Here is a 12,820-nt window from a genome sequence, read left to right on the forward strand (position 1 = left end):
CAATTGTGCCTAGATTCAGGATTCTTACTTAACGTAGCTGTCAAGCATCGGGAAACCCCTCTGGTCATTTGTCATGATTATGGCTGTGCCACCTGTTCTCCGTACCCATTTGGTCCCCTTGGTCCAAGGGCCCTCTGCTTCTGGGCCAGTTTGGGGTGTAGGACCTTTAGTGAGGCTGGTTACCGGTTACCTTTGCCCTCCCAGGTCTTGGCATTGACTGGGTCTTTTCAAGGAGCACACTCCACAGAGGTGTGAAGGTGGAGGGAGGCACAAGACATCCTCCAGCAAGTTTGTGTGGCCACTTTTGGTGTTGGTACATCTTGGTGTCTCTTTCTTAACGTAAGGGAAAAGTGAGACTATGATGCCTTCTCCACCAGCCAAGCAGCATAGAAAACACCTTTGGGAATTTGGAGTAAACCTTATCATCATGCGGCAAGGGAGAGGCAATGTGAAGAGAGCAAAGATCAGACTTGGGTTTGAATCTTGGCTCTGCCTTTTACTACCCATGTGGCTTTGAACAAGTCTCCTAATGTCTGCAGTCAGATAGGCATCAGTCAAATGAGTGTAGTAATACACCTAAAGACAGTGTATGCAGACCCCCTGCTGCCATGTCTGCACTAGGTGCCCGGTGGACAGTTGCTTTTTCTGCTCCAGTGTGTGTGTTGTTGATATAAGTGCCATCAGCCAGCAGTAGCCTGCACCTGAGGTTAAGGGTGCAGAAAGTGGTGTCCAAGGATCTTTAGCAGAGAGGTTAAGATGTTGTCAAGAAGGAGGGCAGGCTTTGTGACCTGGGTGGAGGAAAGTTGGCACCAGTTGATCTAGAATTTGAAAGATGAAGAATCTCTCCACCAGCCTCCCCTCTCTTGGATGGTGTGTTTGCAGGAGAACACTTAGCAAAAACTTGAAATGTGCTGATATGTGGCCTCCTGAAGATTTGCATGGCAAGGACAACCCTCAAGCCTTGTTTGTGCCTTGGAGCTTCCTTCTGGCTCACTGGGAACCGTAGATTCTTTTACTTGGTTTGGTTGTCACATTGTACCTGCTGTGTCTGCCATCACTGACTGTGTTCACTCTCTTCCAGGGGCTCCACGGGCCTTACCCCTTCGGCCAGTCTTAAACGGGTGTCAGCAAGAAGAAAAATTAACAAAAGACAGAAGGCTTGACTCTGGGGGGGAGGGCAAGGGGTTCCTCTGGATTGCAGACCACATCGCACGGACCCCTGGCTCTGACCCCCATCCTGGAAGAAGAGGAAGAATCAGAAAGACTAGTTTTGAGTAAACTCAGTGTGCGTGTGTGAATGCCGAGTCGCAGGAGTGGTGTTGAGGCTACCAAGAAGAAATCCATGCAGCCAGTTTGGGTTTTGTTTATTAGGTGTCAGTCTAACAAGTCATTAGGTTGCTCGGGAAGGAAAAAAATGTTTAAAATGGGGGAAAAAAGCCATCTTTTTAAACAAAAATTATTTTGCCTACAGACAGGTTGTAGTTTTGAGCACATGTTAATTTTTTCCCCTTTCCCCACTTTTTTTGTTTTTTTTTAGATAAGGGATAACATGCTGTTTATAGAATGCTTGCTCTGGAAGCAATTCAGGTTCAAAACTGGCATGGCCTGCTTGGGGACTCTGCGGGTCAGTGCTATAGGAGGACACCTGCCGTGCCACCTGACTCCATGAGTCTCCAACCCCATTTGCTTTTAATGGTATCAGCCCATGAGTTATCTCGCTTTTCCTCTTCTTTTCTCTTTAATCTTCTGTTGATTTACACCTTTGACATTTGTATTTGTCAGCCCTGTGGCTTGTTACCGTCAGAACCTCTCTGAAGACCAAACTTCCCTGTGTGGCCAGCAGAGGAAGCCTTGAGGACAGATCTCGGGTGACGTGGGAGTTTGTGAGGCTGAGAGGTGTCCTCCTGCACACACTTGTAACAATTCGAATTGCTTTCCTTCCATGTTTCTCTTGGCGGAGAGAAATGCCATCACGCTTACTGCTCTCTTGGATTCTTGGTACACAGCGGCTCCACATTCACTCTGGGAACGCTGCCTCTGTGCTGCGTATATGTGTGTGCTGTGTGCACACACACACACGGGTGTTGGTGCAGCTCACCAGCGAGTGTGCAGCAGGCGAATGTGAAGGTGTCCCCTGCTTCTCTGTTGTCACACAACTCCCTTCCCTGTGTTTCTCTCCAGTTGTCCTTTGTGGCGTTTTTGCAGCCTGTTAGTGGAGGCTGAGCTGTTAAGATATGAAAATGTAGCCCCAGATGGGGAATTTGCCATGGGGAAGGGCCACGCTTACTGACTGCGTGATCTTGGAGACCACATTTTGCTGGGAATGAAAGGACCCCCGCCCTGAGCAGGATGCTTAGTTATTGGGAGGTGGCGGGCAAGGGACAGCCCAGCCGGAGCACAGGTTGATTGGCTGGCTGCTCACTGGGACAGGTAGCCCCACTGGCATCCTGTGGATTCCGAGCAGGTTGAGATGTGGATATCTCCATGGGAAGCTTAAACCAGGCCAGAACAGCTGTCTGCCAAAGATACAAGAATATGCAAAGTCCCTCTTCTCTTCTCACCCCCTCCTTCCCTCGAGTCTTGGTTCGTTTGATAGCCGGGGATATGGATCTAGGGTGCGGTTGCTGGGTCACCTGCCTGTTACCACACCCCCACCCACCCCGGGGGTGTGAGACAGCAGGGAGTCCAGGTCGATGATTGGCTGCAAGGGGTCATATAGCCTGGGTGTGGGTGAGGGTCTGCCTGCCTGTCTGTCTCTGTCTGGGTGTCTGAGTTCCGAAAACATGTGTTGTTTGTTCCTCCTCATCCTCTTCTGAGACTGTTGTGTTTTCCAAGTTTGATTGTGAGAGAAAAGCTTGTATGAAATTCCCCCTTTGCCTCCCCACCTCCCCCCAAATAAAAGGGGGAGAAACATTGGTCCACTGGAGAAGCCCCAGGGGAGGGTGGAGACTGCCTGCTGAAAGGGCAGTGCAGCTGGGTCTGGGGCTGGACTAGAGCTCACACTGGAGCACCTACTTTCTATGCACACAAAGAGCACCCCATTCCCAGCAGAGCAGAGGTGCCCAGGCCACCACAGGTCCAAGCCAGGGGCTCACAATGGCTTTTTGTTTGAGGGCCCTATTGGGCCCAGACTGCCGCCACTGTTGGTGCCAACCTCCTGGGACACCGCCACCCTGGAGCCCACACATGCCCAGCCGTTCTGCTCACTTGATAGCCCTCAAAGCATCACATCTCCAGCTGCCCCTGCAGGGTCATGGGAGGCTTTACGTCCCCTGGTTTCCAGGCTTCCTCATCTGCCCCACACTAGGTGCCCCTTCCCCTTTTCTCAGGAGGGGGTGCCTGCCGTTATTCAGCAGTGGCTTCATAGATCACCGTCAGCGGGTCTGGCCCTGCCAGAGGGATCCTGCGCCTCCTCTTGCTTTTAGGCAGTCTCACCTGGCAAGGTAGTTGTCCCAAGCACGTTGGCTTCCCTCCCAAGAACAAACCATTTCTGTACACGTCTTTGGAGAGGTGAGCTCCTTGCAGAGGCCAGAGCGAGTGCAAGCCATGGAGTAGGGGCGGAAGGAGTCCATGTTTCCCCCAAGACCTGGCGGCTGTTAGTACCATTCATCCTGCCTCTTCTCGCTGGTTTGGGTTCTGAGCAAGTCCTTGGAGCCCCTCTTTTCCACTGCCTGGTGGGGCGGCAAAGGCTACCCTCTCGGCCCCAGTAGTCTCAGTTCCCCTTGGACTCTTTACCAAATGACAGGCTGCCTCTGGGCAGGACCACCAGTGTCTGGCACCCGCGAGGTGAGGCAGGCACCATCCTTAAGGACCTGAGCCCAGTGGGGGAGGCAGAGGGGCTCAGGCTTGGGAGGAACCTGTCTGTGTGCACGGAGTGAGGTGTGTGTGGATGTGTGTGCACGTGTGCATGCTTTTTTTCTTTTTTCCCATGGGGACAGTTGAATTTGGGGCATTTTCTACAAGAAACAGCCTTCTCTTCCCCCAGCAAGGACTGGCTGTTTCCTAAAGTCCATCAAAGGCACTTCCAGCCAGGAGAGAACCTCACCAAGACAGCTGGAGTGGCCCGAGGGTGGCCAAGGTGGGAAGTGGGCATAAGAATAAGCACCTCCCCAAATTCAATGTGAGCCCCAGCGGGAGAGGGTGGTGGGGTTGCCAGGGCCCAGAGCTGCAAGCTGATTCCCCACCCCACCCTGCCTCGCCTTTTCTTTGTTTCCTCGTGTGAATGCTGGAGCAGCAGTAGCTGCCTTCTCCACCTGGACAGTGGTGTGCAGCAAGCAAGCTGGGTGGGTGTTTGTGGTGGGGCCTTATGGTGCCTGGGAGGAGATGAAGATGAGGAGGTTTTTCCTTACTGTATAAATGAATATTTGTATGATTAAATTAACACACACCAAAAAAAACCCTGTTTTCATGTGTGTCAGTGAGTTTATTGCTCCCTGAAGCCCTGTGTACCTGCTTGGCCCCCCAGTGGCTCTGTGATATGCGCTTTTTGGTCTCTGTGTCTCTCCTTCTTGCATATGGGAAGACTGAGACCCTGCGGTTCATTATATGTTTGTGAAATCAGTCCTGGGATTATCATTAAATCTGCTGCCGTTCCTGGTTTCCGGTGACCAGAAGAGTGAAACTCTTTCCAGTGGCCTCCCCAGGCTACCTACCATGCGTCTGTTGAGCACTACTCTATCCCCAGCACATAAGCTGTACCGGCCAACTTAGTGTGTATCAGCCAGCAGGCATTGTGTGGGCACTTACTGTGTGTCAGGCACAGCGCACAGGTGTGAATGCAGGAATTGCACAGGAAGAATGCAGAGCACCATGGGCATCTTCCTACTGGGGAAACAGACAAGGCCGAGTTGGGGAGTCCTCAGAGCCAGCTGGGACTAGATTTAGAAGAGGAAATGCATCTTTCTTTAGTGGTTCTGGTGGATTACGGATTAGGTACCTTTTTGCAAATTGGTCTGGGAGCCCGAGAGCCAGTTAGGGACCACACTCCAGGCAGTTGACAAGCTAACTTGGATCCTACCCCCACGTACTTATGTGAGACAGGCCTATCACCTTGGCCTCTGGAGATGGGGAGGTGGGTTACACGGTGGTCCATAGCATGAAAGAAACTTAATTGACAAATACATCAGCAAAGTGTGGGTTCACTGTATTCATCCCTTCATGTCTGCAGGAACTCAGAACTCAACTGTGTCCTCAGTCACATCATCACCCTTTCTGTGTTGAAGGGAAAGTGAGATCACAGGGGGAAGGGAGTTGCTTGTCTTACAGGCTTGGACCCATGGCATCGGTTCCCAGATGCTGGTATTGTTTTCACGTAATTGCAGACTCCCAAATTGGGTCTTCACCCTGACCGGCAGAGCTGTGTGTTCTAAATGATGGTGGCCCTGGCACTGAACCAGGGGGTCTAAGGTGCGGGAATTGGGGGGAGGGGATTTCCCGGCCATCTCTCTGCAGGCAGCTCAGTGAGGGAACCTGTGGCCACAGATTGCACAAGACAGATGGAAGCACCGCAGAAGAACTGGTCTCTGCCTCAAGGCCCCAGGGTCTGCATATAGCCTGACACAGAGCCCAGCGCAAGGGAGCCTGGGAGACTGGCCCAGAGACCCCTGGGGTGAGCACCCTCGCCTCTGCCTCCAGTGCTGTGACAGTGCACTTGCATCCTGCGTCCTTCCAGATGCCCATGGCTATTTGTTTTCTGCAGAAGAAGGGCCCCCACCCTGTCACCTGGGTCTTCTGGCAGCTCAGACCCACTCCCAGGCCTTCCCCAGGGCCCCCACTGTTGGACAGTTATTTGCTTGGCAGAATGTGTTTGTCTTTGGGGCTGTAACCTTTGAAGAAGTCACCAGGCCCTGGGAGAAAGGAGCAGATTTGATGGTAGCTCCTGGCCTGAGCCATTCCCACGGGGGCTAGGTGACAGGGAGGGGGCTCTCAGCTGAGCTTTTGTCTGGGGGTGGGGGTGGGGAGACAGTTGCAGTGGTCTGGGCCCAGCCCTCCAGGCAGAGCAAACAGGTCCTCTCGGCCACCTCTCTGCCCCAGCTCAGGTTGTACTGGGTGCCTCCCACCCTGTTCTTGGGAAGGCCTCTCCCTCACCTGCTTGCTGTGACCCGGCCACTTTCCCAGACACCACCTGGTGTCCAGCCCTGTCTGGCGGCCAAGAGAACAGGCACCAAGGGCACTCGTGGCAGCCCTTTATTTCAAAAATGGGAATGGAGCAGGTGTGAGGCTGCTTGAGACATGAGAGGGCGTGTGAGTTTGGGAGTCAGGGTGTCCAGAGAATGGATTCTGACAGGCTAGCATGACTGCCTGATGGGTCTCAGATGCCTCCTCTATAAAATGGAGATGCACTGGTTTAGAAACCAGGACTAGGGTGGAACTCACAGATTTTTTTTAAGTATCCTTTTTAGCCCTTTGTTCTAAGATGCTGTCTGTGATCTGGGGCAGTGCTTCTCAAACTTGAATGTGTTAAAATGCAAATTCTGATTTAGTAGATCCTGGGAAACAGGGCAAGATTCTGCATTTCTAACGAACTCCCAAGTGAGTGGATGGCTGCTGGTCCTCAGACCACACTTTGCCTGAGGATAGTAGGAGGTGGTCTGAAGGGGTTCACTGCCCCCCCAGCCACCCGGTCTATGAGACTGAGCCATATCCAGCCAGGGCTGTGTTGGCCAGGCCCACTAGAATTTGAGGGAGCTGAAGTCATTTAGAACAGTGATGTTCCAACTGGGCTATGGTTCCCCAGCATTTCCCAGGGTTTATCCAAGGCTGTGATTTCTGGCTTAAATGTTACTTCTAGTGTGCTGCTTTTCCATCACAAACAACAAATGTCTGAGTGTCCACTATAATTATGATAATATTGGCTGACCAACTCCTATTAAACTGTTTATATGAATGACTATTTAATCCTCACAACCATCCAAAGTTGCGAGCAGGCTGGCCTGGTGTTCAGTTTGTGAACAAGTAACTCTGAAGTGTCAGGACTCCCATGGAAATGGAAGTGCAGGCCGGGAATATGTAGTAAGCAACCTTGACTTAGTCCAGGGGTGTATGGGGGGCTGTATGGGGGGCTTCTCTGAGCAAGCTGAGACCTGAGGGATGGAGAGATGGATGGTGGATACACAGTCTGCAGTTCAGTGGGGAGGTTGGGGCAGGAGACACGGTGTGGGAGTCATCAGAGATCAGATGGAATTTAAAGCCTCAGAACTGGATGAAATCATCAAAGGAGGGACAGCAGTCTTGACCCCATGTGTCACACGCTCCCTCAAATTCTGCTGGTTGCCCCAGCTCCCTCTGCGATGATCTGTGACCAAGAAGACCCCCGCCTCAGACTCAGCGTTCTCATGGCTGCAGTGCACCTCTCTCCTGTCCAATCCCCGTCCTGTCCCTGTACCCTTGTGTCCCAGCTCTCTCTCTGCAGGGCACTCCTGCAGATGGTTATAGAGTAGACGAGGGACTAGATGCACCCAGGGATGGCCGCCACCTAGGAACCAGGTGGCGGGGGCCTGGAGGAGTGAGGCTGGAGCCCCGGTAGCTTGTAGCTTAGTTCCTGTGGTCCTGTCCTCCCAAAGACAGTCCAGGCCCCTGGAGCCAAGTTCTAGGAGTTCCTCCTGCTGGGCTGTGGGAAAGGGAGAAGTCTGAGGGAAGAGGTGGGGCTGTATCTGGTTGGGGGCCCAAGGAGCAGGGTCCTGTGGCTCCATGCTTACCTGCACCTATCCCCTAGCCCTGGTCAGCAACCAAGACACCCCAGATCCCTGACAGGCTGGGCTGTCATTGCTTGAGGACTCTGAGCAACCAAGGCCCCCACACATAGAGGGCAGTGGGACAGCAAGGGCCAAGGGGGGACTGTGGCCAAGCTGTGAGGGATGTCTTCTCAGGGTATGGCTGCCCTGAGCTGCGTTGTAGGTGGGAAGGGGGAAGTGTGGAGGGCAGGAGTAGTCCCTTAGGGGTGCTGGGAGTGTGGCCACCTCAGAGCTGGTGCAGGTGGGCCCGTGGCCAGCAGAGGGCACCATGTGGCCCTGGCCTTGTCTGGAAAGGATGGACACTGCCCTGGCCGGCTCCCCTGCCAGTATGTTTTCCAAATCCCCACGGCTCCAGGGCGAGTGTTGCCTCTGCTCTCCGCTCCAGGTAGGCGAGCTTGGGTTTGAATCTAGGCCCTGCTGTTTGCTGTGTGACTGTTCAATTTATGTCAACCCTCAGAACCTCAGTGTCCCAATCTGTAAATGAGGACAATTCTTTTTTCCAGAGATGGTCATGAGAATTAAAACCCTTCATAAAAGTTTAGCATCGTATATCCATCACAGGTAAGTGTCCAGTATGTGGTGACCATTGTTATATTTTTGTGACCCTCCAGATGTGGGAAGTCTGCGCTCCCGAGGAGAGGGAACTGGGGCACTGGGCATTTGTGAGGCAGAGTCCAAGAAATCCATAGCCTGCTCAGGAGTCTCTCCCTGGACCACAGCCCTTATTTCCAGCAAATCCTTGCCCTGAGGGTATTTCTTGGTCTGGGGTGGGAGTTGGGGTGCAGGAAAGGACCATTCTGGAAGAGAGTCTAGTTTCCTCTAAGAAGAGGCTCTAGGGGGAGGAGGCTGTCCTCAGTGACTGTGTGCAGTAGGCTCTCAATACACATTTGTTGAGTGAAGAAATGAACGAAAGTGTAGGAGAGACTGCCTTGTACTGGACTGGCCTGATTTCTGGAGGCAGACACCGCCCAGCCCAGACCCCAGACAGTGCAGGGGCTCCTGGAGAGGGGTCGGTGAGTCACAGGTGTGCTGGAGGTTGAGAATGACAGCCCAGAAACCTATTCCTGGGAACTGGTTTGGCCGCGGTGGTTTACCACTTCCGAAGGGCAGAGCACTGGGGCTGACACATTTGCTTCCAGGTGCCTGCAGGGACCCGTATCAGTACCAGAGCCAGGGACGCAGGCCAGGCCCCAGGTAGGCACCAAGGTGGCATTTGCATCCCATCCTCACGGCATTTACTGGCGTCAACGGCACCCGGATCCTCTGAGCATCTCCAGCTCTTGCCTTCATGCTATTGTCTTAACCTCTCTCTTCCCCCACATCCTGGCTTCCTGGTAGTTGAGCATACTTTAACCAGGAGCCAAGAGGATGTAGGCTTGGGGCTGGGGGTCCCACAGAGAGCTGGTGGGTTTGGGGCAGTTGTTACCAAGATGGGTCAGAAAGGCTATCTGTGTGTGTGTTGAGCCCCTGCCAAGCCCCCCTATGTGGGTCATCCAGGGCTGATGAAAACACACGTCCCTGTGCAGGAGATAGGACCTAGGAGACGGGAAAAGTGAGCACCGGTGGGAAACGGTAGGCTGAGCATCCTGTGAGTGGGGCCCATGCAGGAGGGTCTGAGAAAGCCGGGCCTCCCTCCAGCGCCTTGGGTTGGGGACAGTGACCATTCAGTGAATCCCTAAACATGAGACCAGAAAGGGCCTTAGATCCCAGCCAGAAAGGGCACTGCCTTCCCCAGAGTCCCACAGCCAGTGTGAGCCGCACCCAGCCCAGGCTCTCTCCAGGACACCGGAGCCAGCAGGGAGAGGCAAGGTCCCCCAGAGAAGAGAAAGAATCAGCGGTTGGGAAACAAGAAACAACTCCAGCTGGCTCTGATCCCCAAGCCAGGCAGCCAGGCTTGCAGGGGTACAGTGGGGTCCAATCATAGTGGTGGTGTTTGGGCCCCAGGGGAGGCAGCTTGGCCCTGGGGACTCGTTTGCATGGAGTGAAGTGGAATTTGCATCTTTGAGAAGTTACAGCTGTGGGAAGGGCATGGGCAGTGGGGGCTGTTAGGCAGGGCTTCCATCTCCTGCCTCCCTCTGGATGGGGTGGGTGTGGGGCATCAGGCCCTGTGCCAGCCAGCCCCCACCTTACCTGGTGTGAGGAGCACAGCTGAGTCCCAGTGCCCTTGGCTCAGCATTCAGGCTCTGTCCCGTGTAGAACACACGGCTTCAGAGAAATAGAGGCGTCTCCATAGCTGCATATGCATGCACACACAGCATGTGATCCAACATACATGTGCAGTACTGTGCACCACTCACACGCAGGAACATGTTCACAAAACACACGTGCGTCCACGTACTACACAGGTGCCCACTCATGACCCTAGTTCATACACAGACGCGCCAGCACACCCTGGGAGTCACGTAATCTCACACCAGCATGTGCCCACACAAAAGTTCACACCCATTTCCCACGTTCATACTCAATAATAGTCGGTATTTTTTTACTAGTTTTCCCTGTAAGTCAGGCATATTGGAAATTCTGTTCCATCCTCACAACTTTCTGAAGTACGTACTATTTTTTCTTTGTTATTAATGTACTTTACACACAGTAAGGAACACAAAGCTTACGGGTTCGCTTGATGAACTCTTTTTTTAAAATAAATGTATTTATGTAGTTTTTTGTTTATTTATTTTTGGCTGCGTTGGGTCTTCGTTGCTGCACGCGGGCTTTCTTTAGTTGCGTCGAGTGGGGGCTGCTCTTTGTTGCGGTGCGCGGGCTTCTCATTGCAGTGGCTTCTTGTTGCGGAGCACGGGCTCTAGGCACTCGGGCTTCAGTAGTTGTGGCACGCAGGCTCAGTAGTTGTGGCTCACAAGCCCTAGAGCGCAGGCTCAGTAGTTGTGGCGCACGGGCTTAGTTGCTCCGCGGCATGTGGGATCTTCCTGGACCAGGGCTCGAACCCGTGTCCCCTGCGTTGGCAGGCGGGTTCTTAACCACTGCGCCGCCAGGGAAGCCCGATGAACTCTTTCTTAAGCACATGATGCATAACCATCATCCAGGTCAAGATCTAGAACATGTCCGCTGCCCCAGCAGGCCTTGTCCATCAACAGCCCACACAAGAGGAACCAATGCCCTGTTAAGGCAAGCGCCATTGTTATTCCCATTTAAGAGATGAGAAAACTGAGGCTCAGACCCATGGTCACATGCTAAGCAGTGGCCAAGCTGCAGGCTCTCTGCCTCTAGACTACCACACCACTTAGATAGCCGTTCTTATCCACGTGCACACCCTCCACTAATAGAGGGCCATGATCACAAAAGGGGTGGAAGGGCCTGTCTTGTTTTTTCCATGTGGAAAGCAGCAGAGACAATTTAAGCTTTGTTTTCGATCTGCCCTTAAAAAGGGCATGACTTGGCTCACGAAGGATCGAAGGATCCGTGAACTCGGTGAGCTCAAGGGCTGCAGCTCCTGCCCTGGGGCACAGTGTATCCATGGGGCAGGGGACGCATTTGAGGACACTTCTGCACTAGAAGAAGCCATTCAGGGCATTTTCTTCGTGCCCTCCATCAGCAGAAGCACTCTCGGCAAAGCTCGACGTTCCTTCCGTTGATAGATACGTAGTGAGCACTTACCTGCCTTGTGCCCAGCCCGGTCCTAGGCGCTGAGGGTGCAGCAATGCAACAGACACAAAATACCCCCGCATCATGGAGCCGACATACAGTGAAATATATGGTATTTTGGGTAACGAAAAGGGAGAAACACAAGAGGATAGGGCAGAGAAGGGGGAGTGCAACTTTAAATAGGTCAGGGCAGCCCCCACTGAGAAGGTGATGTTTGAAGAAGGATGTAAAGCAGCTGAGGGAGTGATCATTGTGGATATCTGGAAGAGCATTCCAGGCAAAGAGAATGGCCAAACAAAGCAGAAAGACAGCACCCATTGTGTTTAGATGCCAAATGTGGGTTATGTGAATTGCAGACTCTGGCATCTGCTCCCCTCCCCGACTCGTGCTGTGTGACTTTGGTGGATTCACTCTTCCTCTCTGGGAAGAGAGGAAGATAATGAGCTTTCCTGTCTACCCGAGCACTCTTGTCCTCAAGGACCTGCCCTAACCAGTGGAGGAGCATCTGTGGTCACCCAAGTTATGGTCACGGGGCCTGGCAATGTTCCACAGCAGTGCCTCTGGCCTGGCCACCCTCACTCCAGGGCTGGCCATAGACTCAGTCCAGGGCCCTGATTCCTCTAGATGCAGTGGCCAGGGGTGGCAGTAGAGGAGTCCCTGGCATATAGTTCCTGGATAGTAGAGCATTTTCAAATATTGGCTATGTGTATTTTCGGAGAATGGGATGGCGTTATTGGGGATTTGTAGGTGCCTTGGGTGTCATATGTTTATCCGCATATTTACTGTTGAGGGGAACAGTGGATGAGTCTAGGGTCCCTTCAGACTCCACCTTCCCTGGACACTCCAGGCCTGGCTTACCTCTGAAGGACCTCTCTCCTGGGGACCCCCTGACCTCCTCCCAGGGTTGGCTTCACATCTAGGCCCTGTTCCCCTTCCCTTCAACCCCTTAGCTTCTCAAAGGCCTCCTTAAGGGAAATGGTCGCCCAAGACCATCTAGACAAAGAAGGAGATATTAATAGGCCCTGTTGAGTCATTTAGGAATTGCAATCAGCTGTAAGTAACATAGTCCTGAAAGACAGTGGTTTAAACAAGATAGGGATTTATTTTCCTCTCCTTAGATGTAAAGTCCAAAGGTAATTACTGGGCTGACTTCCATCCTCAAGGCTTCCTTGTTGTCACAATGTAGCCACCACAGCTCCAGCTATCACATCCCAGTTCCAGGCAGAAAGGAGGAAAGACTGCATCAGTCCCCTTTTAAAGGAACTGTCCTGGAATCCTTACCCAACAACTTAATTTATATCCCACTGGCCAGAACTTGGTTAACTTCCTTCTGTCTCCAGGGGATGCTGGCATGACTTCATCCAAGATAATTGGGATTCCATTAGTAAGAAAGAAGAGAATGGATATTGGGGAGGCAACTAGCACTCTCTTCCGTATATATACCCTGTATTTTTTCATCTCTGTGCCTTAAAAAAACTCACACTGTTCCC

The 12,820-nt window shown here is 52.7% G+C and overlaps 1 protein-coding gene across 2 annotated transcripts in view; it reads left to right on the forward strand.

Moving 5' to 3' along the window:
• The window catches only part of ILRUN (inflammation and lipid regulator with UBA-like and NBR1-like domains), a 123,278-nt gene extending 117,554 nt beyond the window's left edge, over positions 1-5,724 (forward strand). The window contains exon 5 of one of the 2 annotated variants that reach the window (XM_029241977.1): positions 1,082-5,724. In XM_029241977.1, the coding sequence (XP_029097810.1) occupies positions 1,082-1,117 (36 nt within the window). In that variant the 3' untranslated portion in view covers positions 1,118-5,724. The remainder of the gene's footprint in view (positions 1-1,081) is intronic. The other variant, XM_029241976.1, reaches the window with a different exon arrangement.
• The last annotated feature ends 7,096 nt before the right edge of the window (positions 5,725-12,820 follow it).

This window comes from Monodon monoceros, unplaced genomic scaffold (assembly GCF_005190385.1).
Source record: "Monodon monoceros isolate NGI ecotype Baffin Bay Population unplaced genomic scaffold, NGI_Narwhal_1 Super_Scaffold_3, whole genome shotgun sequence".
In the NCBI taxonomy this organism is placed as follows: domain Eukaryota; kingdom Metazoa; phylum Chordata; class Mammalia; order Artiodactyla; family Monodontidae; genus Monodon; species Monodon monoceros.